Source organism: Struthio camelus, chromosome 4 (assembly GCF_040807025.1).
Source record: "Struthio camelus isolate bStrCam1 chromosome 4, bStrCam1.hap1, whole genome shotgun sequence".
Classification (NCBI taxonomy): Eukaryota; Metazoa; Chordata; class Aves; order Struthioniformes; family Struthionidae; genus Struthio; species Struthio camelus.
In genome coordinates, this window is record NC_090945.1 from 61,828,609 (window position 1) to 61,855,747 (window position 27,139).

The following is a 27,139-nucleotide window of genomic DNA, read 5'->3' on the forward strand; positions in this document are numbered from 1 at the left end:
ACAATGAAATACCAGGAAAATAGGTTAAAGCCAATAATAGGCTTTATGAGCAAAAAAATAACATTACTTATGAAGCCATAATGTTGTGTACATTTGTTAATACAGGAGACTAACACTGCTCACCTGACCATTGCCTCAATTTTCTTTTTGTACTTAAGATCGATTTTGTTACGATACTCAGGTCTCATCAACATAGCAGCAAAACTGAAGGCTGAGTTTTTCAATCCTGCTCTATGACACTCAATTACTGCTGAAGTCAAGATTGGGACAATGTCTGTAATAGAGAGAAACAAGAGAGAGAAAAAAAAATTATTTACTAATACGAATTTTGAAAGCCTTTGAGCAAACAGGACTGAAAAGTTTGTGATGAAAAATAAGCATAGTGTTCTTCTTCCTCATGGTACAGAGTTACACAAGCATGTGCAATTCCTGTAACCATACAAGAAAACCAGGGCTTCAGCTGTCACTGCTTTGCATTTTGGCAGTTCAGCATGGCAGAAGGACTATTTTGGTTATATCAAATTTGCCCATATCTGGCCTGCATCTTTTAACATTTGCATTCTAATGACATAGCTGAGAGAATATTGGCTCCAAAAAAAAAAGATGCAACAGAAACTGAGTTTATTACTGATTGGGGCTTAAGAGAGAAGAAAAAACTGTGGAGAATGGCTTGTGTATATGCAGGTGCAGAAAGCTGCACTGTCAGTACTGCTGTCATGTGACAAGACTCCACATATAGCAGTTGCAAAGAAACATTACCTTTAATAAATAAAGTTTCATGAATCAAAAAGGTGACACTTTCAAAAGAAGGCAAATAAAAATTTTGTGATAAGGTCACAAAACCAATGTGTGTTCATTACATATGATCCTGAGACTATTACTTGTGGTTCAGGCAACTCAGTGCTGCAGTTACGGTGGTTGATGACAGCTGTAAGTACCTATACCCTGGAGGCCATGTATCAAAGAGCTATTCTGTGAGGATGGCAGGGCACATGCTATATTTACACTTTGTTCTGTATCCTGCATGATCATAGGAGAATAATGTACCTGTTTAATGCAATGATTAATGAATTATCCTGCAGAGCTCAGCAAGCTCTTCTATGATGTCAGCACTTACGTGAGGGGAACTTGCTGATATTGTTGGCTACACGTATAAGCATTCGCGCTCCCTTCATGTGATCACCGCGTTTCACATGAGTCTGGAACACAAAAAAACACATCAAATTAACTGCAGTCTTTAAAGAATAATTTCTGCAGCCTGCTCCTGGCTGTCCTCCTTCCTGGAGATGCAGACCCACAGCCCTTTTTATGAAACAGAGCAGGGATGCATCACATGTTGGAGAAAGGGCCAGAGTTACTAGCGGAGGCAGGTCTTCCCCAAGCAGTTTGTCTGCCCTGCAGCCCGCTATTTGCTTGCTCTTGCATCACTGCTGGGAGATAGGGAGGCCAGAAGCAGGCTGTAGGGCAAACAGATATCCTAAGGGCCACATATGAACTACTAGAAACGCTCTGGGCACCCTTCCTTAATTTCATTTACAGAAAAGCAGTGATCTGCTTATTAAAGTTAATGAACAATAGCACTGGTAGCACAACATTTTTGTAAGTAGGAATACAAAAGAAAGAGAGGAAGCCATATGTACATTTTTAATTATTCAGTACTTATAAAAGAATATGCTAATCAGAGAGGTAGAAATAACCAAAACTTGTGGACTGTTCTCCTGAAGCATGTTCTTAGTACAGGCTTGGATTCTGTGATACAGTCCAGAGGCCAACATAATTTATGTATACAGAACATCATCCATATATATACTTTAATAAAGCACACTCTGCAACATTTATGCAAATTCAGTTTCTGAATTCATTACCTTCACCAAAATATAGCTGTGTAGAATCATAAGGTTTGTAGCCATCTCAGAAGGAATTTTAATCTTCTGGGTCTTTAATTCTGAATACATACTGAAAAGAACATCATGTGCATTTCGGTAGTTTCCTTAAAAATAAACAACACTGAATAGTAAATTTAATTTTTCATAACAATTTCTTTGTTCAATACCTAATGGCATATAAAGAAATTGAACAAGAAGTTATGTTGATTCTTAGAGCAAAACCTTTGCAGGCCAATTTCTTTAGGAAGTCACAAGCAGTTTCTTGCCACAGCATCCTACACAATATTAGTCAGCAGGTTAAATAAGAAAAATATTTACACCTAGAGAAATCTAAACAGTAGAATGTTAGAAGAGTAGCAAAATGTGTATTGGATGATGATATATAATGCTGTACCCTGCTTTTAAAATACATTACATTACTTCCAAAATAAAGCAGAGAAAAGGTACTTTTAGAGCACTGCTTGATACATTTGTTTCCAAAAATGACATATTTCATCTCTTTGTTCCTCATGCCAGATATGCAAAAGCCATTCTTTAAATTTAATTTAACACACTTTTACTTTATAATTTGCTTTGGCAACTCCTCCCCACGGAAAACAAACCAACCCAAAACCTTTCAGTGAGGTAGTTTAGACTCTTAATTCACCAGATTATACTGCTTCAAGGTTACTATCAAGAATGCTCCAGAAACCCCAGGATTTCATTAAATTATCCATGCAACTGAATTTCACCAAAGCAATCAGCATTTAGTATGATTTGTCTACTGTAACATAGTTTCGTCTTTTTGTTTGTTGTACTAGTAAGAGATCAGGATGAAGAAGTCATACCCCTTGCAGCTGGAGGCAATTAGAAAAAATTTCATAGTACATTTATTTCAGCAAACATTTTTTCCCTGTATCTTTACAAAGCAATTTGTTACATGTTACATACTACAACTGAATCTACCTGCTGTATTTATGTGAGACAACCACTTATCACTCAAGAATTAGTTGCTGGAAAACAACTGACACTAATTTTTCATGTCATATGACTCACTCACAGTGTGATATGTTAAGTCTTAAAACCAGATGACTATTATATAAAATCAGAATCAGAAAAATTGCACATAAAATGATATACAAAAAGGAAAATACCAAACAGTATAGACTTCAAATGATTTTTACTGATTTTTAAGGAAAGAATAAATTATATTGGTGAAAGCTTCAAAACTAAACTCACTGAAAGCTCCTGAAGGAAGAGGGGAGAATCTAAAACTATCCCTGCATGGGAAACACTGCTTACCAGTCACCAGTTGTTGGTGATTTTACTGGGAAAAACATAGTTCTTATTCTTACAATGTTGCAGAACACACCTGTACTATGAGGAAATGTGAAAAACAACATGTGATACTGTATTTCAGATGTATGTTTTCAGATTCAAAGAAGCTAGCGAATATTTACACCCTTGAAATTTTACATTTCCTGCTTAAATAATTAGGACAAATGCATTATTCACTGCTATGATGACTTAGGAGATCTTGCATATCAAGGGTTTAAGAGATTACCCTCCCCCGCTTAGCCCACTGCCAAGGAGCAGTCAATAAATGTTAATTTGCCAGGACGTGACTGTCCCTCTGTTCCCCAGGCTGTTATTTTTCCTTTAGAGCTATTTTTCTTAATTTATTTGAAATGAAAAGAAAGCAGTGTTATGGTAGGACTGTTGCTGTGGCTACAGAGGAGAGCAGCTAATGATGGTGGGAGCTATTTTGCTTCTAGCCCTGTCCCTTCTTAATCCCTTTTTTCCCCTAACATCAACTACCTATTAAGGGTGAAAACAAGGCTTGAAACAAATCTGATCATTCAACAGAAATCATCTCCTGTGCACACCTCCCACTGCAAAATATCAAAAACTGTATATTTGCAAAGCACACATAAAGCATCACTATCCAACCTGGAAACTGCATGTAGTAGTAAAAGCATTTAAGACGCAGCTCTGTTATACAGAAAAGTGAAGTTGTAGGCAGTCTTCCTCAATATGTTTACTTAAATGCAATATAAGAAATGCAGATATTTTCCACGTTTTTTTATATTTAATATACAGTTATAAGGGTCCCAACCTTTTCACAAAAGGCCCCTTCAAATTCAAAATTAAACTTAAATATAGTTAAAAGCTTTGTACTTACAAAGCAGGGTTTTTCTAAGGCTGATAAATGCTTTTTCTGAGTATAAATCTACATAAATAGCAGTATCCAAAGCACTGCAAGCATGCAGTGTCAGATACATATATCAGATATATATACATATATATCAGAAAAAAACAGACTTACCTGAACACTGCTCCTCCCTGGCAATTATTATAGCAGTTCTGGCAGCTTCTCTGTATTGCTTTAGTGCCATGTATAAGCGGAACAGATACTTGGCATCCTTAATTGAATAATACAAAAGTAATTAATAGTAACTAAATACATATTGCTGCATTCTTGACTTCTCCATCCCAACGTCCCTTTCTTCACAGCAAGTGGACACACTAGCCTGTTTTATGAAGAGCTCTACATATCACAGCATGTTTGAGCTATGCTCAGTCCCCCCTCCAAAGTTTCATCCGCTAGGACACAGCCAGACGAGTACCCGCTCTGAAGGACGCTAACTGAACTGTGCAGGACATGCAGTTAGTTGCTAAGCCCTGTTAAGATGGACACATAAAGCAGCAGACCATTAAGTACTCAGGGAGTTGTATCGGCAGAAACTTTAACAACTTCAGACCTGCAGGCATCTATGGTGTTAGAAAAGAATCAAGGGACTCCCTCTTAGAGAAATCTTGCTGCAGGTGCTTAGATCCTGTTGTGGATCTAGATGAAGTCATTGCTTGGCATGAATAAGGATGACAAAACCTGGTTGTTAAAGAGTGTATGGCACGAGGCCAAGACAGTAAACGTCCAAGACAGGTAAAGGAATTTAAAACGAATGAATCAAGCGGGTAACAAAAAGATAAAATCTGTTAATTGCTGTACTGTACGCTGTTGATTGATATATTACAAGATTCAGGAATGGTAAATGTAGCATAGGGTTTATCTAAGAACTGGCAATCCAACAGCTTAATTCAACACCGAGAAAATTAGTGAAATAATTTGAAAAAAACTTTAAAATCAAGACGGCGGTATCGTAGAAGAAAAAAAGAGAACTGAATTTTCATGAGAACTTTGAAAAAACCCTCAAAAGGGAGAAAAAAATGACATTACTGAAAACGTGACTAAAATATAAAATACAAGATAATCTGGTTTATGATAAAAAGAAGCTATTAAGTGGAAAATATTCAGGCTAGGGCCATCATTTCATATCTTTAATAGTGATTTGCAAAAGGGAATCAATAAAAAGTATAGCCTGTACATAGCAATCTTTTAGTTGGTTAATCAAGATTAAATTAGTCTGGCGTATTGCATATATTGATATGGTTCTAATTTAACTATAGATAAATTAGAAAAAAATAGACCCTCGTAGCTTTATAGACAGCTCAGTAAAAAAAACCCTAAAAACTGAAAAAACAACTCATTCTGCAACATCATTGGGAAAAAAAAATACTTAGGTTGTGTATTTTATGTTCGACTGGTATAAAATTTCTTAAAAAAGAAAGGTATTAATCAATGCGCTGTTTTCTGGAATATTGTGTGCCTTTTGTTTGCAAATCTCAAGCACACAGCAAAAAAGAAAATATTCAGAGGAAGAGAAATGAGAAAGATATAATGACATTCCCCTATAAATATTGCTAAGATTAACTCCGTTCTTGAGAGGCAAGAAAAAAATGGAAGAAAAATGACAGACACAAAAGCAAACAAGAAAGACTGGCATATAGAAATAGAAAAGGCAAGTCAAATGCTTCTTTTTAACTCTCGATACAAGGAAAACACTATAATAGAAATCAAAAGTAAATTAACTTAAAACTAGTAATGGGAAATAATTTTACATAACGCACAATCAAAAAGTAGAACATAAGAACCATAATTTAATAATACTGAATTAGTTATCTGCATTACTAAATTAACCACACCTACTTATATTAGTGGGTATTATTTATCCATTGTAAACTGTCTAAAAAGGAAAACGGCTATACATTCCCTGAGTGGAGTAAAAAAGAAAATATTTTAAACAGTAGGTTACGATGAATTCTCCGTAACTCTTGACTCCTAGTGTAGACAAATACGGCCATTATACCAATGACAGCAGAATACTGCATTCCTTCCCCACCAATGCTGCTGCTCCCCGTTCTCCTCTTTGGGAGGAAGAAGGATTGTGTCCCAGGACAGACCAGTGGTCTGAAACAGTATTTGCCATGACCCTAACTATAGCTTACCTAAATAGCACATTTAAATGGCTTATGTGGTAGCTGTACGTAGAAACAATTCTAAAAATAGAAGGCATTTAAGAAAAATATGAATCTTATGTTTTAATTTCATATTCTAAACTCTTAAGTTAGCCATTTTAAAAGTAATAAATACGGAAAGGATTTTTCAACTGACAACACGTTTCCTAAAGCCTTTGGAAAATTTTATTATTGTAACCTAACTGATCTTAATTTTAGATAGCAATCATTTTGGTTTTGTTTTTTAAGACACTTGTACTTAAAAAAGCACACACACAAAACAGCAGAACCTTGCTAGGTGATACTCTGAAAAATACAAAAGAAGGAACAGATCTGACATAAATTAAGAAAATCGTACAAGAGTCTTTATTTGTTAACTTTAACAAATACAATATTCTGTATAATAACACATTCAAGAAATAGTTTATTATTAAATAGACAACAGTGCAGCAAAATTTTGCTAATTATAACAATTTCGATAATATGGTACTTCATTAAAATCCCACATAATTGTTTGCTGAAAAAGGTTAGAACAACCAGGCTGCTGTGAGGCTTATCTGGTTTGAAAAACGAGTGCTCAAAGGATTAGCAAGTTTCTGCTGCATGGCTACTTTAAGTTCACTCTTACTTTCAGCTTTATAAAAATACTACCACATAAAAGCTGCTATTTTCTAAAAACAAACCTGTTTGCTTTATAATTTCAAAAACATTGGCTCCAGAGCATAATGAAGATAAAATTGAGTTGATTTTTAAGTAGATTTTTTTAAACCAACAAGAACGATTTGATAAAGTAAAATTATGTTACTCACTGAGAGAGACTATGGCAGATTGGATTAAAGCATTCAGAAGAACAAGAGAGAGCTTTTAAACAAGGAAAAGAAAGCTCTATGTTCAAGTGCAAAACAATGTTAAATATGGCAATTACAGTATTTACACAGCTGTTGAATGTTTTCTGAAATCTTTAAAACCACTTCACTAAAGCAGTTCATATTGTAGGTCATTTCCCTTCTCTAATCCTATACATTTCTTTTGGCAACCAGAGGGCTAGACTGCAGCTCATAGAAAACTGACACAAAAGACGGGATGCTACAGTTTGTTTCTGTCCATTCAACTTTCAGCATAAATATGAATTTATTTCTCCTCACACAGATGATCAGTAACACATCTTTCATCTAACAGCTCTAACAGCTTCATTGTCTTCTGACCTCCTGCTGTTTGTTTCATTATTTTTCCTTCTCTTATAATTCTATTGTCATTCGAATTTCAAATTAAAGATAGGTAATAAGAGGTAAATAGTAAAAAGATACTACATACATAAAGGTTTTAAAAATTTGTAAAAGAAAGGCTGGCTTGGCAACCAACTGTCTAGTGTTGTATCTACAAGTCCAGAATATTAAATTCTTAACCTCTAAGCGCTACAGAGAAATGAAAGTCATAATTCGTAACCTCACAACAGAATCGTAAACCACAACCATAATATTAAGGTGAAATAACCTTACTGTGCCAAGATCATGTTACATCCCTTGTTACCAAACCTTACTCCTCTTAACAGGGCAGAACTTATTATTCCAGATATACCATTTTGTATATGACTGTATTTACTGTTAGTTCACAGATGGACTGATCATATAAGCCTTATTCCTTAATGAAACCAAGCTAAAAAGCAATCTGTGTCTACTACAAGTTTTATGACAAAAGAAACTCAAAAGATCTTGTAGCACAGAAATATGACAACAGCAGTGACAAAAATACAATACCTTGGGCATGCCGTCACTCTCTCCCATAAGATAATCTATCAGCTGATTTGTTAGGGCTTCATCTTTTGCCTGTCCCACCTATTAAATAAAGACAGAAGAAAATATCACGATATGAAAAAGAGAGGTCATAGGAAGGCTTTTTTATAAAACCTCTAAAATTAGATTTGTGTCTATCAACTCAGCAATCTGTGTCTCAGAGGAATATTTAGTGCTGGTCACTGCAGTAGAGACAACTCAATCTGGCTAAAGTTGAAGAGGCAGTCTAACAAATATGATTGAGATGTTGAGATTCTGGGAGGATCCACAGATATGGTTCATCTACAGCAAGAGCTTTTGGGCTACTTAGCCTTTGGATTATTCATCTGGGCTTACCCAGAGGAAAAGCATTAGACACCTTAAACACCTCAGTCTTACAGGCCTTGCCAATAGTTTTCTGAGATGGAAGGCCTCAAAAGAGGCTATGCTAACTCTAGCTAGAGTCAGGCGTACTGTTTAAGAGTCTGAAAAAAATCTAGTTATCGCAAGTAAGAATTTCAATGCTGCGGGTTCTTCAAGGCAACAGAGGCACTCTGAGCATGGTTTGGATGACAAACAGTGAAAGTCACAGTGGATGCTTAGATGGACACTGGCAATAGGCCTGGTTAAATAGGTTTCCAGCATGTATAGTCTAGAAGGGAATCTCGAAAAACAGACTAGGTTCACATGTGCTGAGGTGCAGCATGGGCTGGGGAGGCCTGATGACTCCAAAACTTTGGAGGTCACAGGCAATTAAACTAAAGAGTAAAAGATTGCTTCATCTCCAACTTTTTTTTTTTTTTTAGGGATGGAAAAATGATTTTAACAGATAATAAGGAATAAGGAACCAAAAGGGGTTAGTAAGGGTGATGCTGCAGCTGGTCTTCTATCTGATTGTGGAAGCTGCGAGACAGCAAGAGAATGGAAGGGTACTGACCTCTCTTACCACAGCATGCAGCAGCAGGACTGAAAAATCATGCATGGATATTGCTAAATAAGGAAATTCCAAATTCAAGCATCTGACATGCAACCAAGAAAGCCTGAATGGACGCATAAACCCTCCTCTGAAGACTGAAAACATTTTTTTCCTCTGGCACCAGTAGTAAGTTACCTTAGGGATTTTATACTTAGATAACACCTTTACTGATATAGTTTTCCTTCTATTTGCAATCTATCCAAACACGCTCTCTGATGCTAGGACAATGCCACAATACACAAAGTAAACTTCTTCAAAAGATGAAGAATTTTTTTGTTTATCAGAGTTTCTTACTGTTTCAATTGCCATTTCTATAGCCAAGTTATCTTCTGTGCTTGGACTTTTCAGAAAGTGCTTTAATGCCTAAAATGAAATAGAAGATGAGTTAAAACTGAGACAAAAGAAATGAACTTTTTCCTAATTTTTACCAGATTATTCCTCTCTGCCTTTTGACAGAAAAGTAGCACCACGGATGCTACACGTATTTTATAGTTATAAGGATAATCACTTGCTATACAAGTAGCAGCTGCTCTTACAGAAACTGCCGTAAGAAAGAAGAGAACGATCCTTGCCAAATCCTGGCATATATTTTCATCTAAATGTGAAAGATGTTCAGAGAATACAGTGTGCAGAAATTGATTAATGTGGCACTGGAACCCCTTGAGCTCCAGTTGAAGGAGTGGTCACCTGTGATAGCTGTAAATTGCAAAAACTAGAAATAGTTTTTAAGTATGTATTCAATATGAAGAAGTTGAATTTTCAGTTAAGCATCAACTGGCAGACTTGTAACTAATCAAGAGGAACAGTGTCAATTTACATGTTTGCTTTTATAAAAAGAAGTTTTAACTTAAAGTACGCTACAGTATTTAATAAATGCAAAATAATTTAGCAACTGAGCACTGGTCAAGCAAATAAACTAATTAAATTCTACTTCCATTTTCATGTGATTGATAGAGATTAGAGAATAGTATGTCTTTGATCCACTTAGAGCCTCTACTGCTATGAAAAATAGTTATGTGCATGACTATAATTCATAGAATCAAATATATATAATTGCAAATACAAATCATTTACCTACTTTTGTTGCAGTACGTTATCAATGAAGGCAGGGAAAAAGTCTCCTGTGAATTTTTCTGATTTTGAAGTACTATATTTTGAGAAGTTTTAATGGACATTCAAACATTACTGTTTTATTCTGTAAGTACTAACCCGTGCATATTGGCCACATAGCAAGAAAAATTTTCCTGCCTGAAAGTGTTTCTTTTCTCCTTCAAAATACAGTGCAATGCTCTGATAATCTTCATTAGTAGTATTCTCAGAACCTGCAACAGATACATAAGCAAAGACAGTAGAGTATTCTTATAAAGTAATAGAAAAGGCCTTACTGAAGAAATTCCATATTCTACTTTTTTTTTCCTATTGACATTCAAAGAAAACCAAAGCCAACTATACTGAAATTATCTCAGATCCCTTTTTTCCCTGTTTAATCAAGTACTGAATGTCAGACATTAAGAGATAATGATGAAGTGAAATATGTGTTTGTATAAGTTTTACACCGTAACGGGATTTCCTGGTTTTTGTTTAACAGACATGATAAAATGACATAACTATGACCTGACCAATGTATTATTTCTTAGTTCATAATCCATTATGTTTTGGCAACAGTAAAACAGTAAGTACAATGGAATTCTGTAGATGATTATGAGATTATCATCTGAATTCTCTTCACAGCTTCAGAATATGTTTGCATTGCACAGTGACAACCAACAGGAGCAGTCTGTTAGCATGAAATGCTACTTAATCTTCGAAGCAAGACTCTTTTTTATTGTATGCATCTCAAACAAAGAGGGTCACTACTCCAAAGTTAAAGCCCTTTTCCCCCATCTAATTACAGTGTAAATATATATCATCCTATTTGGGATAGGAGAGAAGGAGGAACGCATGGGGAAACAACAGAACAATACTGGCCACCTTGACAAGCAGCTATAACATTACACCTGCAAGCTAACTGTTGCCAAGTTTTTAGAACCATCAGAGCAAGAATACAGTTTTAAAGGGAGGTATTAACTGAAAATATGAGATAATCACAAGATACTTATGTGGAACTGTTTCTACAAAGAAAGGTGACACAGGTGAAGAATAAAAAACTTGCTGCAAATTGGCAAGTGGGCCACTAATTGACTTGATGGCCTGAGGTAAAAATCAGCTTCTCAAAAACGCCTCCTTTTCCCTCTCACTGAGAAATAAGGAGGCCATGGAAGGCCTTAAAGAAGAAAGGAAAGACAAGTGATTTATACATGTAATAAAAGAATTTGAACCATCAGAAAACGAAAAGATGGCACAAAATCGAAAATTGCACTAGTAAAATTGTCAGTTTCAGAAAAGCAGTACTAAATACATCAAGGTCAAAGAATAGGATTATTCAACTGACACAAGAGAAAAAGGCATCTAGACAAATGCTTTTACCTCTACAGAAACACAGAAAAAGGCCTAGCACGGGCAAGATTTACAAACAACCTAGATTGTGGACCCTGGGAGACACCCGAGCTGAAAGGAATGCCTCCCTTACACACCAGCATTAGACACAGAATGGCAAAATCAGCCAATGGTGACCAAAAATAGATAGATGGAAAGGGCTGGGAAACACAAAATGTCTCACTTCTTGTCTTATCACTTCAAATTTGTCTAAATCAATTAAGCAAAAAAAACCCAGCAAAACATATTCCACGCAAACTACTAAACTGGAATACTCACTGATGATATCAGCATAAATCTCCATCTTGTTGTGTTGCTGAGCTAATGTGAAAGCTTCATTATTGCACTTGGACATGACCAGGAACTGAATGGCAGAACCATAGTCACCAAGCTGCAGAAAGAATCTAATCAGAATGAACAAGTTAATACCTTTGCTAAGTAACATAATGAATACTCCAAATGTTTTAGAAATATAGCATTTTGTGGCATACAGATACAATAGATTGCTAAGCTATTTTATGTCTTCATTATTTTAAATAGGTTACTGAAATTAACTCAGTATAAACCACATAAAATGGCAACTTTTATTATTGTCTAAACTTACTACTTCAGGCTAATACAATTTTAATTAAAAAGTAAAAAAAAAAACCAAAAACCCAAACCACAGCATTTGCTTAGCTGTCCAAATTGTAGAGAAATCAAATCACCAGACTGAAATATCTAGTCACTAGCAAAATACTAGTAACCAGAGTCTGACACTTTAGCAGTCTCCCCAGACTTCGACTGGTATGTCCTCTTTCATCCTTTAAACTCTGGCTGCTCATCTCATAAACTGAAAGCTCAATAAAAACTGAAATACTAAGACTATTACTCCTGACAGGAGTTAATATGAATGTCATGGAATATGATGTAAGCACAGTGATTAATATTACTATGCTTTGCACAGCTGCTTCTGGGAAATTTAGAAAATACAATCATGGTTTAAGAGTGGTAAAATTCATTTAATACATTTAAACAACGACGAAAGCAAAGACAAGAGTGAGATGCATCATGAGACATAAAAAATGTACTCAAGGTAATATTAAACATTCTATAAACTTACAAAATTTCTTTTTATTTTATTTCAATTTACTGTACTGCGCACAATTTTAGCCTCTGGCAAAAACATGAAAGAGGGAAACATGGTTAGCAGTTCTCAAAGGTTACTAATTTTTTAACCCCGTAATACCATTGTTACCTGGCCACCATCTTGGCTCCGTCAAGAGATTGTGTTTCCCTCACAATATTAACAGCCTTTTCAGGATTGTTAAGGTGATCCAAATATAGCCGGATTACGCTGTCCCATTGTTTGGCATTCTCATAAGCTATCACAGCTTCCTTGTACCTGCAAAACAATGGATCCACATCAGTTTTTCTGTATCAGTTTTTCTTACTTTTACATAGCTCTTTACAATATGCTATGAAAGAAACATACTGTATTTTATTTCTGAGAGGTTATTCTGTGACACCTTCTTTTCAGCTTACATAGAACAGCTGTGTTCTGCATTTACTAGGTTTTTTCTCTCTACTTCATTTGCTCTTGGGAGAAGGAAAGGCAGTGAGACAGTAGAAAAACGTTTACCACATTAGTATTTTTGGCCATCTCAGGAGAAAATCTCCTGTATACCCTTCTTGGGTAGTTCATCTGTTCCATCAGGGTAACCATATCAAATTGCTTGGGAGTGAGAATACAATGTCTTGCCTTGCCAATAAAATCCGAAAGATATGATAACTAGTATAAAATTTTTAACAGTGAGACTTTTTTTTCCTTTCTTCCGTATGGCTAAACAATTGCAATAAATTTCTCATTCTCACACTATGCAACTGACACAGAAGTAGTACTTTCTAGTCTCATCAATGCAAACATTCAGCTTTGGTGATGCCTCACACCATTTAAGATGTCATTTTTCTGAAGCACGTTTACTTACATGTCATGACTAGTAGAAACAACATTTTGTGATCAGGTATAATCTATTTGGGGCTTTTTCATTTCAGTTAATAATTTCACATTATTCAATATTTTGCACGTGCAAGCTATTAAGACGTAACGATAACTTACCTTTAGGAAGAAATTTTTTTCCCATGATTATTCCCCCTTTGAATGACGTTAAAAATCACGGCTTTATAAAAGGAGTTTTTAGAAGCAAATTAAACTTAAATACTCTACTAAGCGGAATGCTGTATTGAGTGCAGTACTTTAAAACACCATCTTTCATTAAAAAGATATTAACGCTTAGAAAGGAGCAATCAACCAGAAACGCATCCTTGATATTAGTAGCAGGTCCTTGGATTATGTTTAAAAATTTCTATGCAGCACCTTAATTTTACACATTTCAGAGTCCCTTTTCACAATGGATATTTTCTGCAAAATTTACTTTTTAAAGTTTTAAAATTTATAAAATAAACATAATAATGCATTTCTGAAATAATAACGTGTTTTGTAAAAATAGATAAACACTCAGACACACCTGCCGTCTGCTTCCTTGGCCTTCGCATATTGCAGGTGAATCTTTGGAGATGAAACATGAGGAAGAAGTTCACCAACCTTTGCCCTAGGAAAAAAAGATAATAGTCATTTAATAAATATTTCTGGTTTAAAATTTTCTCCAGTAAAACAGCTATATTTATAATAAGAGTGAAAAGGAGGTTAAAAAAATAAATACTTAAACATAAGGTACAGGTTTTCAATGAACTTTAACATTTTCAAAAAAGCTACACTTTACACATGTAAGAACTGGAAATTATAGATTGGTTCAGGAACACACAGGCTTAAAGAAGCAGAATTTTTACAGCTGAAAGATGCATGAGCATTGAAAAATGCCAGATTGACCAGTATTCTCCAATCCATCTACAGAAGAAGCATTAAAACCGTAACCTAATAAACGAACACCAATACCGGTCCAATTGTGTTGACTCCTGTGATTGTCTGCTTAAACTTTCGCCATCAGTTGTACAGAGTAGACTAGGCACTTTGAACCAGTTTCTGTGAGCGACAAGGTCCCTAACAATGAAGTGTTGGGGAACACAGAACTACATGTCAGTCCTTCCATAAATTTAACCTCAGGAGCTGCACACAACGGCATGATCGGCAAAAGCCAGCAGAAAGCCTAACTGGAGAGCTTTTCAAGATAATGAATGTGAAAGGCTGAAGACAGGCGGATCTTAAATCTCACTCCTCTCTGCCTAGAAGACAGAGCACTGCCCAAGACATCAGGAGACTGGAACCTTCTTCTGCTCGAGGAAACAAAGTTTGTGCCTTCCACTCTCATTATATGCAAGCTACCCTATTGAACAGTGTTTTCTTAGTCCATCCTGATGAAACTGACACACTTTTATGGCAGAATAAAATTTTCATTGGAGAACAAGCTTAACGCTCCAATCTTATTTTTAAAGCACTTGCATGAAGGAAGAGAGGTTTGAGTTCTGATCTCTGCTCCAAACACTTCTTAATATGAAAATACATAAAATATAATTAAACAAGAATGAGGCCCTTAAGTCTCTCTGAAAATTGTACTTCTCCACTGGAAACTTGACAACGATCAAATTCATTAAAAAAAATTCACTGAACATAACGTCAACTATTTTGACTGCTCATGATACAGACTCCATCTGAACCAGCAACTTAGAATCACTTCCAATTGTCTGCATATTCAGAGTCCCAGCTATATATTCCATAACTGAAGAAATTCAATGAACTAAACAATAACTAGACAAATAAAGTGACTACATTCAGTATGCTAAAAAAAACCTTGAAACTACAGGTCACGTTGAACATAACACAAGAAAACAACAAAAAAGGAAGACTACCTCCCATTTTCGGTAAGACTATATTTAAACCAGCACAAGTTTCTAAGGATTTTGTGGGCACTGTGCTTGTTTAAGCTTGGGGAGGGAACCATAAAACCAATAAAACATAATTCATGCAACATTTGAGATAATGAAAGAATTTTTCCTTTCCAAAGGGCATTACAGCAAGCCTTCAGTCTCAAGAAATACATCACTTCACTGAAACCTGTACTTACCAGTTTTTACACCGGATGTATACTGATGCTGCCTTGTCATAATATTGTCCCTTTTCATACAGCTGAGCAGCTTCTGAAAATTGCTACAATATTGGAAATCATTACAATATCATTGGAAATTACAACTACATATAAGCAGCCTAAGGAATTCCCCTATTCAGCATTGAGTTTTGCCAACTCTTTTGAATACCTTCATACTCTCCAGAATAGCTCCACAGTCTCTTTTTAGTAACCTGCTAGGATGTTTAATGGCCTGGTTTACCCCTCGACGGATATCTCCCATTCGAATGGACATTTGGGCTACTCCAGCAAGGCAAGCTTCATCATGTTCCTGATACTGGCAATCAAATGAAAAGCACTAATTAAACCTTGCATATAAGAAATATCAGCCTGCAAAAGCTATAATAACCAAACACTGAAATAAGTTAACAAAAAACCAAAATGGACTTGGTTAAGTCAATTCCTGTCTAAAAATTCTGGTCTCACTGCAGCCATTACTTAAAACCAATTAGCAGAACTACGTATGTGTTTTACTTATTGACCACCTGCTTAGTTTTCTTCCTAACCTTTGGTCTTTGTTTTTTACATTTTACTTACAAGATCTGTCCAGACCAAACATACAGGAGAAGAATCTGCTTTTACAAACAGCTCAGTGCTACTTGCCTCTTACCCTGCTTGTTATTTTTTAATGGTAGGAAGACCTTTGATATTTTATAAAGTCAAATGGCTTGATTTCAGAAAACACTACTATTTCCCTATTATGTTTTATCATTGAGTTGTTTTGTAATAGACGTTATGCAAATGTTAAGGGAAATAACGGCAGAATAAGGGAGGACCAATTGAATATGATGTCTCTTTTCTAACATAGTCCTTTTCTGTATTTATGTAGATAACAATCCAGTAAAGAAGAACAGAAATAATAATTAGGGCTTTATTATAACAATGGAAATTGCTATAATAGGCAGTATTTTCCCTAATATTTGTACATGCCTGTTATGAAGTTGCTCAATATATATACACTATATATAAAGACTTAGCTTTAACTATGCCATGTTAATACAATGGCAATACTGCTTTATACCTAGAAAAAGCATCATTCTGTACATTAAAAATAAGTGCATTGAAGACTACTATCCCAAATGCAATAGTCATTCAGATTTACAGCCAAATACAACAACCTGAATTTAAACAGCCCTGAAATAAGACAAAATTATGTGCAGTATAAGAGTGTGCATGCTATCGTTAGTCAAAAGGCATTACCTTATTATCCCCAGTGATTCCCTTCTCATAATGTGCCAGAGCATTCACATAATCACCCCTAAAAGAAAATTGTACATTATATGGAAGAATATTTTTAATAGGAAGAGATGGTTACTGTAACTCTTGTTTTTTTCAGACAGATTATGCATGTATCTGTCTTGCTTTAGACATAAACTCTTCATCCCAGGATTGGACATATAAATAAGACAGGCGGTTACACAGTACATTAGAGCATTTTCCACGTACTTTATCAAGCTATTAGTCAAACGGACAGTCCATCTCTCCAATTCCTTTATATTAAGACCAATAAAAACCCATAAAAGGCAGACAAAGAGCCTGTTTACGCGCGCAATACCTATGTACCTAACCTGTGTGCACAATACTCCTCAGTTATTTCATCTCTACTTCCACATACTTTGCTGGAAAATAAACCAAATTTCTAATGCTATTAATGATTTTTGCAATATAAAAATGAAGCCTTTTTTTTTCCTTAAGTAAATTTGGAACTCAAGTTACAGATGGTCACATTGCATCAACTGCCTCAATTCCCTCTTTTCTGTGGCCAACAGCTATCTTCTCTCAGCGCTATAGCAACTGGTGAGGCAGGAGAGGAGTTGCTCAAGACCTCCATTAATATCTAGATTAATATCTTGGTTTAGACAGTAAACAGGGCAGGTTTCATCTGGGTAAAATTAACTATAAAATAGGCTTTAAAATCATGGCAAATGGTGAATATTTTCTCTCTTTCAGGGACTGACAGCCTTGAAATCTGACACTCCTCTACCTCAAACATGGAGAAAAGGAAGGAAAAGACAGGAAAAAAATTTAAATGCAAGGCTTTCTTCTGGTGGAAGAAGTGTTAAGTGGCATTATTTTTTCTATTTTCCAAATAAACATTTGCCTGCAACAAAACATTTATTTAGCATATTATATAATTACATAGTGGACCTACCAGTTAAAAAGAACATAGATAGACCTAAATTAACCAAGTGTAACAATTATTTGCTAATGTATTTCTCTAGCATGATAGTATTCATGCAAAACTAGTCTTCCCGCTACTATAACTGCAAGACCTCACAGAGCTCATTCTCACCAATGCAACTGGATAAAGTATCTCCATTCTGTGTTCTCCTAATTAGCATGAGTATTAGTTTGATGTTCTTATACTGCAGCTTTACAGGAGAACTTACGTGAATTCAAGTTGCATTGCGTATTCCTTTGATATGAACGGGATTTGGTCTGGGGCCAAACGCTTAGCCAGCTGAAGCGCACTATCCCAGTGTTGCAAGTCTCTTCGCATCTATTAATAAAGAATAGTAACATTTTCTGATGCAAGTATCAAATTCTAATATGAATTTTACATTATTCTACATATCATTATAGAGCTAGTATCCTAGAAGGATTCAGACAATTTGAGAGGGATATATTCATCCTAAAAGAAACACTTGAAAGAGAGCATTTCTCTTTCACAGAATGGCCAGAAGAAAACCACAAAAGAGTAGAGTTACCAAAAGGTAAAATACCCCAGCACTGAGGTGCAGAAGAAAACAGCAGAAGAAACGTTAGACATCTTAAATAAATACCTCAAGTGCTGCAATAGGACAGGTGGATGCCAGATATAAATCCTGAGCCAGATTAAAATCACTAGTAAACATGGCAAGGTGTCCTGCTAAAAGGTTGTGGTCTTCTATTCCCTGTAAAAAAGACATAAGAGGTGCTAAAAAAGTTCACACAAAAAAAGTTGTTGCAAGTAACGTGGTCTGGTACGCACAGTAAAACAAAATAACCCTACAGATCAAATGTATGCACATTATATTCTACAAACCGTAAAATAAACTCACTCTGATTTTAATTCAAAGCTATTACCACTACAACTGTCTAAAAGCTAAGTAATTTGCAGAAGTATATTCTGAAAGTACTACATGCACATTTTCAGATGTATTACATCTGTTTAAAAAAAAATACAATGTTAGTAGCCTTAAACATTTTCTCAAAAGTTACAAAGGAAAAAAGGAGCTCCAAATGTCTGAGACATGAATATAGTCTGCTGCTCTCAAGCAAATATGGAAGGGAATATTGGCCATTGCGGTAAAGCAGACCAATATTATCTGTGCTATCAAAGGATTGTTTACCCAGAGCTGATCGGTCATGAAAAGACCTCTTTGGATGGGTGAAACCTCTAAGACAATTCATAAGGGTGCATCTGCTTCCTGCAACATGCTGTCATTCATGCTCTGTCTAGGCAGTAGGACAATATAACCCAGAGACAAAGTATCATCCCCTAAAGGCCATAACCATGAAAAATCTGAGACTATAAATCAGGGCTCCAATATCCCACTGGGCACGGAGAATTACTGCTTCAATTGCAACCATGACTTCTCTGTTTTACCTCCCCAGCATGAAGTATTTTCATCCACTGATGGAGCTATTTCTGGAGAGAAGGGCCATCTTCATTCTTGTCATGCTACAGAAGTAACTGCAGTACGGAAGGGTTCCCGGTGTCAGGGATGACATAGCAAGGAGTACACTAGCAGATAGATTTTTCTTCTAAGTCCTGATGACAGTGATACATGATGCTAACTTTTGAAAAGTTGAAGGTGTCAAAAACAGGAAGAAGGTGTAGTAGGCAACCTTACTCAGCAGGTGCAGGAATAAAGACTGTCAGAGCAGTGCTGATAAACCTTAAAGGTCTTCAAGCCTAACTTGTCAAAAGTGAAGAAAGATGACATAGACTTGCTACACTTTGCCTTCGCTTTTACAAGGTGAGCTAGTACTGGAAATAACTTAGTCAATGTCAATGGATAAGTTTCACTCCACCAGACAAATCTTCCCAGTAATTTCAAAAGTTTTTGACTTTACTAGGTATAAGCGGAAAAGGTGAAGGAGGGAAGAATCTTCTTAGGAGAAGGACTGCTAATCAATTTGGCCATGGGAGCTTTCACAAGTTCCAAAGCTAGAGCAAGGATTGAGTAGCCCAACTTAGAAATCAACAACATCCTCAAAGTCTGAGACTCCTAGAACCAAGACTTTCATGGCCCTTTCAAGTAAAGAAGCCTACAACTTAAACTCAGTATCTTCTTTCATTCAAGGTTTAAAAAAAGCCAGCAGACAGAGCACGCTCTGAGGCAGTACAGATATATGGACTGCAAGAGTAGTTACACAAAGATGAAATGTAACCTTCAGTCATCAAGCAGCTATATAAACTCATCCTAAATGATGCATGAATAGGTAAAAAAATTGCTGCATAGCTGAAAGAAACTGCAGCAGCTGCCTCGAGAGTACTCTTGAAAGCAACTGTAACAGTGAACCTCATGCCTGTATACTGCTTGCTGAACTGGACACCACCTTCTACAGGTATCGCAGAATCCCACAACAGTTGGAGTTGCAAGGGATCTCTGGAGATCATCTAGTCCAACCTCTCCCTGGTGAAAACAGGGCCAACTAGAGCGGGCTGTTCTAGTTCCTCAAAACATTGCCTGTATTGTATCTAAACAAGAACTCAAGCATAGGCATCTAAATTCAACCAACAATAATCTTCCCTTTACTACCTAACTGTGGAGGTATCTAAACCTCATCAAGCAATTTTCTAGTTGGTATAAAACTCTCTAGATGTCTACATTTAGCGATGTGCATTCACCAAAGCACCTCAATCTGAGCATTTAACCAACTTTATTTCACAATCACCGTCTAGCAAGTGATAATCATTATTGAGGAAGTAAAAAAAAAATGGGTCTAAAGTCAGTTCCCATACTCAAGGAGAGCACTGAAACCCACTTTGAGAGAAAACCAAGCAAGAGTTGTATGGTTTGAACACCTTCTCCTCCATAATTATTAACTCCTTTGAAAATAATTTACCTTCTATTTAAAAACAAACACATGAACAACATCCCTACAAAAAAAAAAAAAAAGAATTCATCAATTCTTTAAGAAGACTTAAACCACAGTATTTCCTATTTAGAAGGGACTTCACTACATTTTACCTTTATTTGCTCTAGTGACATGACCATCCCAGCATTACCAAATGTCCGATAAACACGTATGGCAAAGTCCACCTCCATGTGATGTAAGCAAGCTCTGGCCAACTCATTCCAACCAGACTGGTCGTTCAGAAGTTTGCACACCTCCCAAGCCTCAGAAAACCTATGCAAGGTAAAAAAAACAAAACAAAACAAAACATTACTTGCTCCTAACATAACCCCCTCTTAACCTATTTTCTTCCTAATCCTAAGATAGGGAAAACAGAAAAACCACCTCTTTCTAAGCCTTGGAGAGATAGACATGTCAGGAGGAAATGAGAAATAAGAATGCATAACTTACAGTTCTTTTTCAACTGCTTCTACCACTCTTCTTCAGGAAACCATCTGCTTTCCCTACTCTAGGATTATTTCCATTTTACTTATTTTGCTTTGCTTCATTACAGTGGAAGGGCAGTGGGCAGGATGTACCTCATTTTGCAAGAGCCACTGTCATAAAACCCAGAAATATTCTTAAAAGAGATTGCTTTAGCTTTTACTTGACAGTGGAAAAACAAATGAACCAGCACTGGGTCACTTTCTTTGTCTGAAAGCTACAGGGACTGACGGATCAATCTAATTTATCAATATTTAGCATGACATTTTTAGATCACCAGTATATGCCATATTGCACAGAAGAAAAGAATTCACACAATATAATTAAAAAGTAGATGTACCTTTTCAACATTAAACTCTGAGTAAGCATTTGTGTCAGCTCATTAGGTCCGAAGTCTTTCAAATTGCCAAGGAAACTGTGAGTACTAAGATAGATATTGTTTGTTTTCCCACTCTGAGTCTGACAAGTTAATTCTCCATTATACAACAGTAAAGGTTTATGGGAAAAGGGGACTTCCGTACCACCTGCCAAAATAATCTTGGATCCTAGATTGAAAGATCAGGAAGAAAAGAAGATATTATTTAAAAAAAAAATCCTACTTGGTGAAATGTTTAGTAAGCGGTCGCAACTGAAATAATGTAGACCTACTGAACGTTAACTTAAGGTCTCGAATTTTGACAGGTACCATCTACTGTTACATGTATATATTTTTTAAAGAAGTTAAAAAACATAACTTAAGTCTATTATTACGATAATTTTCCAAATGTTTGCAGATTAATTTGTTAATGCTTCTCTGTCACAAACATGGAAATTGCTAGGATTACAATTTTGGTTAACAGTATAAGTGAATATAAGTTTTGTCATCTTGATCCTAATATTTCTTCACGAACGCTTCAAAATATGATTGAAGCACAATGTGTAACTTTCAGAATAAATATTATAATAGCAAGAAGCTTGTGGAGTTAAGGCTGAAATGCCTTGCTGGAGCTTTACCGAGAAAACCGATACAGCAACTATTTCTCTATTCATCAGTTATACTTCAAAGCTTTTGTAACACTACTTATTTTCATATGAAGTAATGAAAATTTTTAATGCAAATGCAAAAACGGAACATATTTTGCTTTATTAACTAAATAGCAAATAAGGTTTTTTAAGTGTTTCCAGTACCTTGAATGGCATCTTTATGAAAGACATACGTGTACACTTTATCATCATCATAAGCAGCAAAAACACCCTTATCCATTGGCCAGTTTTCCCATAGGACTCCTTTAATAGTTGGTGAGAAATTTGGAATCTCATATAACCTATCATTAACCTACAAATAATGCAAAAGTAAAATTAGTAGGAAATAGGAGACCAGTGAGACAAACTAAATATTCATTCTGGTTATCCAGTAAAATAAAATAAAGTAAGGAATGTAAGTAGTCCAGAAATACATAAAGCTGTATTAGAAAAAGGTTGTCTTACGAGTGGTGACTCTGAATTACTTCCTTTGTGAGTTAAGCAATTAACAGAGAAAATACAAATGTTATATGAATGATATAAAAAAGGTATAGGGACAAGCAGTGCTACTGAAAGGCTAACATACCAGTATTTGAATACACAAATAGATCAGTCTCTGAAAATCACTGCTCAGGAATTTAATACTATGAAATTGTTCTGATCTAATATGACTTTTATTTCCTTATATTATTGTTAGGTTATTATCAGGCCTCCTTAGCAATTTCTTCTTTCAGCATACATGTTTGAGTAACAAGTTTTTTCATTCTCTATTAAAAACATTGTATAGTTGAAAAAATTGCTTGTAATTGCATAGGTATCCCAAATTAACTTACTGGACAATAGACAAAGCCATCACTTTTGTCATCTATGAAAGCCAATTTGGTCCCATTAGGATCTGGAAAAATTTTTCTCACACTGACTGGATGTCGATATTCATTCACATACTGCCAGTCTTCAATGTAGAAATAATGAATAACTCCAGTCTAATGAGAAGTAACAGAAAAGTTATAACAAAAGGAACATTACTAAGCGTCAAGTAGATAATTAATTAGGCTGTAGTTTCTCCTATCTTAGAGTGCTGAGCATGAAGAGTGTTTAAAGAAAAATACTCTCAGCTTTTTTTGGCTTCTTTCCTCATTGTCAGCTGGTCTCGGGAGGATAGGAAAACTTGAGGCTTTTCTGCAGGGGTGGGGGAAGCGGTTTTGGGGGGAGTTGTTTGGTTTTTTCGTAGTTTCTTGTTTTTCTTAAAGATAACCCACTTCCTTCCCTTCCCACTAGAAAGACAAGACCATCCCTTAATACACTGTAGTAGAAGAGAACAATAGACTTGTTTATTTCTTACTTCTCTGCTTGGCACAAGCGGTCACTGCCGCTACACATGATCCCAAAAAACAGGAACAGACTAAAGACCCAGAGGTCCAAATACATCCAAGCAAGCTTTAGACACCCTAAGTTAAGAGCACAGTTAAACACCAATACAGTAAGACCTTCCACCAAGATCTGAATCACCTACTCAACGTGCCTCTTTCTCCCCAGATACACAGGAAATGAGGAAAAACTAAGTCTTAGAATTACAAACTTCAAGTAAGCTGAGTGAATCTGGAGCTGAAACTTTGAGGCCCTATTACTTGATTGGTCTTCAAGCAAAATGTAACCATGAGAGAATTTCAGAGAAGAGGGAAGGAAAGGAGAGATCTTGTTCTTGCAGTACCTTGTGGAGAAAAGCTGTATTTCTGTGCCATTCTACAACCAGAAAGAATGCTCGATTCTTTCATGAGAGAGGCTTAACTTTCAATTAGAGCACAAAAATTTGTCTCCAGTGAAGAACCATACACTCTTAAGTACAGATGTACCTACTTTAGAGTAAAAAGGTGATCAAATTGATTTGTGATAACACTTCTTTTCCACTGGTTCTCTACAAAGAACAACAACACTGACAGTACAAGAAGGCTTTTGAAGTCAGTTATAAAACTCGTATACTCCAAACTGATCAACTGTGAATTTAGTATTTTAAATTTATCAGTAACAGTTCAGGTAAAAAGGCAACAGAAGAAGTGGGGAAGCCCTAAAATGCAGCAAAATCATTAATGTAATTAAACCAGTGATAACACCAGACATGGCAATTCTGCCTTTCCTCTGTAAGGTCAATACATCACCCTATGTCATAAAGAGCCAATACTACAATGACAAATGTACCCTGTATTCCTAGTGCTAGAAAACATTAAAAAAAAAGAAGAAATTACCCTTACACACAGGAAAATCCCCTCAAAAATCCACAAAAATGCTCATATCCTTCTTTAGCGCCCTCCTAATTGCCATCTTTGTTGCAGTGACTAAAAGTCTGCTGATATAGGCTTCAGTAAGTCAAGACCTCCATTTATCCTTTAATACTTGCTTATCTTGTTACCCTTTTGTCCCCATCAAGCACATCACCACCTTAATTAACACATTTTCAAGGCGAGTGCTATCTTTTTTTCCTCTCATCTGGAAGACATTTTGATTGCTAAACCTTTCACTACTGCAATATAAGTACAGTCTGTTATTAACATCAGTGTTTTGCAACAAGCATTAGTAAAAGTGAGATTTAATCTTCTTGCTAATGCCTCTCTCATAAATGCAACAGTCAAACAAGGTGGATGCAATTCTGACTGTGTTTGCATAAAGTTCTTGCATAGAACATAATCCACACTAAATTTCTCAAAATCACAAATTTTATGCTAATAATATAATGAATAACAATCCAAGTAATTCAGAGAGAAACATATTCTGTCTCAAAAGATTGTTAAAACCACAAATAATACTCACATCTGTACCATATATGAGGAAATCACCAGTTAAAGCATGGCACAAAATTCGACATTTATCATCATCTGCAGGGAAGAGTCGAGTCTCTCGTTCCTCCTGCGCATCCAAACTTTCACTTTCTATCTAAATATAAAGATGAGAATGAACTGGAAAACTCCATTATCAAAATGAGATATCAGAGCTTTGCCTGTATCAAATTGTAAGGAAATGATATGAGAACCACCTTTCATGTGCATCACTTAAAAACCCACTATCAGTTTCTGCCAAGTTCCTACAGAAACTTTTAAAACAAAACTTTAAACAGTTCATAACAAAAAACTTTCTCCTCCCCTCTTCTAGACTAGATTATATTTCTGAAGTCTCCAGGAATTCAGTTTTACATCTTACTAGGCAGCAAAAAATGACTAAAGATTTTTTTATTTTTATCTCCATTATCACAGAATGGATGTGTTCTTCACACGAATTACGTGAAGATCACTCTATTTTTCTCTCATTTTGAATTTTCTGTAACTAATTCAGCTTAGGCGGACTCATTTAATTCAGTGCTCAAAAACACCAATGTCCTTACCATATGCAACTGGACTTTACCCTCAAAGAGCGCGGCAGCATAATCAGAATTAAGATGCATACTTGCTATTGTCCCCAGGTACTCCACATCTTTGAGCTTTTTTACATCTACAGAGTTCAAAGAAAAAAGAAAAGGTATATAAGTTGTATGGGTCTTCATTTACCAAAATCTAAATTTGCAGCTGAGTAACCAGATGTGAAGAACTCACAACAGAACAGAGAGGGGACAAGTCACATGTAAAGAAGCTTTCTTGATAGCAGTCAAGAAAGTACTAATTAGAAAGTACAAGAGAAACTCTCTTTCTATGCTGTTGTGACTACAGTTCTTATAGTTTTGATTAATCTGTTTTATTCAAAAAGGTGCTGTTTAGAGAGGCAGGAAAGCTTTAAATCCACTGTCTAATATCTGACCACAGTATAAGCAATTTTACCTTACCCCCTGCAAACTACATGGACATCTATGGAACTGACAATTTAATCTTGTTGATGGTATAGTGCCTAGCTACTCTGCCACAGTAAGTATTTAAATATGGTCAAATAGCTTATCAAAAGCCAAGAAGTCCTTCATTGGTTAACAATATGAGTTGACAAAAAAACTCAAGAAGGAAATATTTTATACTTTATTACCAATATTTTGAACTTGAAGTTTTGTTACATTGCTTATAATGCCTTGACATAACTGCTTCAGCCTATGAAAATCACTGTCCGGTTCTAAAAGGATCATATGGCGATTCAAGTTGTTATTGTACAATATAAAATGTTCAAAGCTACTAAACACAATACTAATATCATAAAATAAGACACAGCATGTTTCAAATAAGAGAACTAAATTTATGCTTACTATTCTCTCCAAGTGCGTAAAACCAAGCCCGATTGTTCATTCCTACAGCCAAATGATAAACACCAATAGCAACAAAACTGGGCTCTACTTCAACAGAGACCGTGACTGGTAGCTCCTGTAAGAAAAATCATATCAATTTTAATGCACAATTATTACTTGCTTTACTTACATCTAAACGAAGTTTAAAAGGAATAGATTATCATACTTTTTCCACATGATTGGCTACAGTAACTTCAAGAAGAGAAGTGAGGTATGCAATCCGTGTACTGCAAGCATCTCCAAGGACTGGAAGCTTTGTCAAAAAAACATGGAGCGATCCTCTTCGTGTAGATACTGCCAACAACTGTCCATCATCTGTCCAAGCCAGCTGATCTACACCTAAAACATTTACAGGTTTTTGCAAAAAAATCTTTTCTTTGATTACTGACACCAAGGAGCAATTGCTTTGCATTAAAATATGACAATAGCAGGAATTCACAAGCTGAATACATACTGTATACATACTAACCTACTCACATCCAACCAATTGATCATCATTTTTACATTAACTGTTATCACTCAACCAAAACCATAACTTATTAATTTAGCAGCTGCCTAAGAGTGAAGACTTGGCAATAACTGAAATATTTACAGATATTAAAACAGGAGATAACAACAGTCTCATAATAATGTTCTGGAAGTCACAGGCACAAACCCTATATATCAGGATGAGCACAAATTAAGTATTATCCCTTGGTAGAACAGATACAAAAAAACACAAAAAAAATCCACCCACCCAAAAAACATGGAAAGAAGCAGAAAGCAGTTAA

The 27,139-nt window shown here is 35.7% G+C and overlaps 1 protein-coding gene across 5 annotated transcripts in view; it reads right to left on the minus strand.

Moving 5' to 3' along the window:
- The window catches only part of WDR19 (WD repeat domain 19), a 47,096-nt gene that overhangs the window by 4,158 nt on the left and 15,799 nt on the right, over positions 1 to 27,139 (minus strand). For 3 of the 5 annotated variants that reach the window (XM_068943138.1, XM_068943136.1, XM_068943140.1), the window contains 23 exons: positions 26,536 to 26,708; positions 26,331 to 26,445; positions 25,491 to 25,597; positions 24,923 to 25,045; positions 22,951 to 23,100; positions 22,283 to 22,430; positions 21,456 to 21,660; positions 20,746 to 20,905; positions 18,349 to 18,459; positions 17,956 to 18,065; positions 16,766 to 16,823; positions 15,696 to 15,842; positions 15,506 to 15,588; positions 13,952 to 14,035; positions 12,682 to 12,828; positions 11,724 to 11,848; positions 10,179 to 10,291; positions 9,264 to 9,332; positions 7,979 to 8,056; positions 4,192 to 4,288; positions 1,866 to 1,990; positions 1,118 to 1,199; positions 124 to 274 (listed from right to left, as the gene is read on the minus strand). In XM_068943138.1, the coding sequence (XP_068799239.1) occupies positions 124 to 274; positions 1,118 to 1,199; positions 1,866 to 1,990; positions 4,192 to 4,288; positions 7,979 to 8,056; positions 9,264 to 9,332; positions 10,179 to 10,291; positions 11,724 to 11,848; positions 12,682 to 12,828; positions 13,952 to 14,035; positions 15,506 to 15,588; positions 15,696 to 15,842; positions 16,766 to 16,823; positions 17,956 to 18,065; positions 18,349 to 18,459; positions 20,746 to 20,905; positions 21,456 to 21,660; positions 22,283 to 22,430; positions 22,951 to 23,100; positions 24,923 to 25,045; positions 25,491 to 25,597; positions 26,331 to 26,445; positions 26,536 to 26,708 (2,761 nt within the window). The remainder of the gene's footprint in view (positions 1 to 123; positions 275 to 1,117; positions 1,200 to 1,865; positions 1,991 to 4,191; positions 4,289 to 7,978; positions 8,057 to 9,263; positions 9,333 to 10,178; positions 10,292 to 11,723; positions 11,849 to 12,681; positions 12,829 to 13,951; positions 14,036 to 15,505; positions 15,589 to 15,695; positions 15,843 to 16,765; positions 16,824 to 17,955; positions 18,066 to 18,348; positions 18,460 to 20,745; positions 20,906 to 21,455; positions 21,661 to 22,282; positions 22,431 to 22,950; positions 23,101 to 24,922; positions 25,046 to 25,490; positions 25,598 to 26,330; positions 26,446 to 26,535; positions 26,709 to 27,139) is intronic. The other 2 variants (XM_068943139.1, XM_068943137.1) reach the window with 1 other exon arrangement.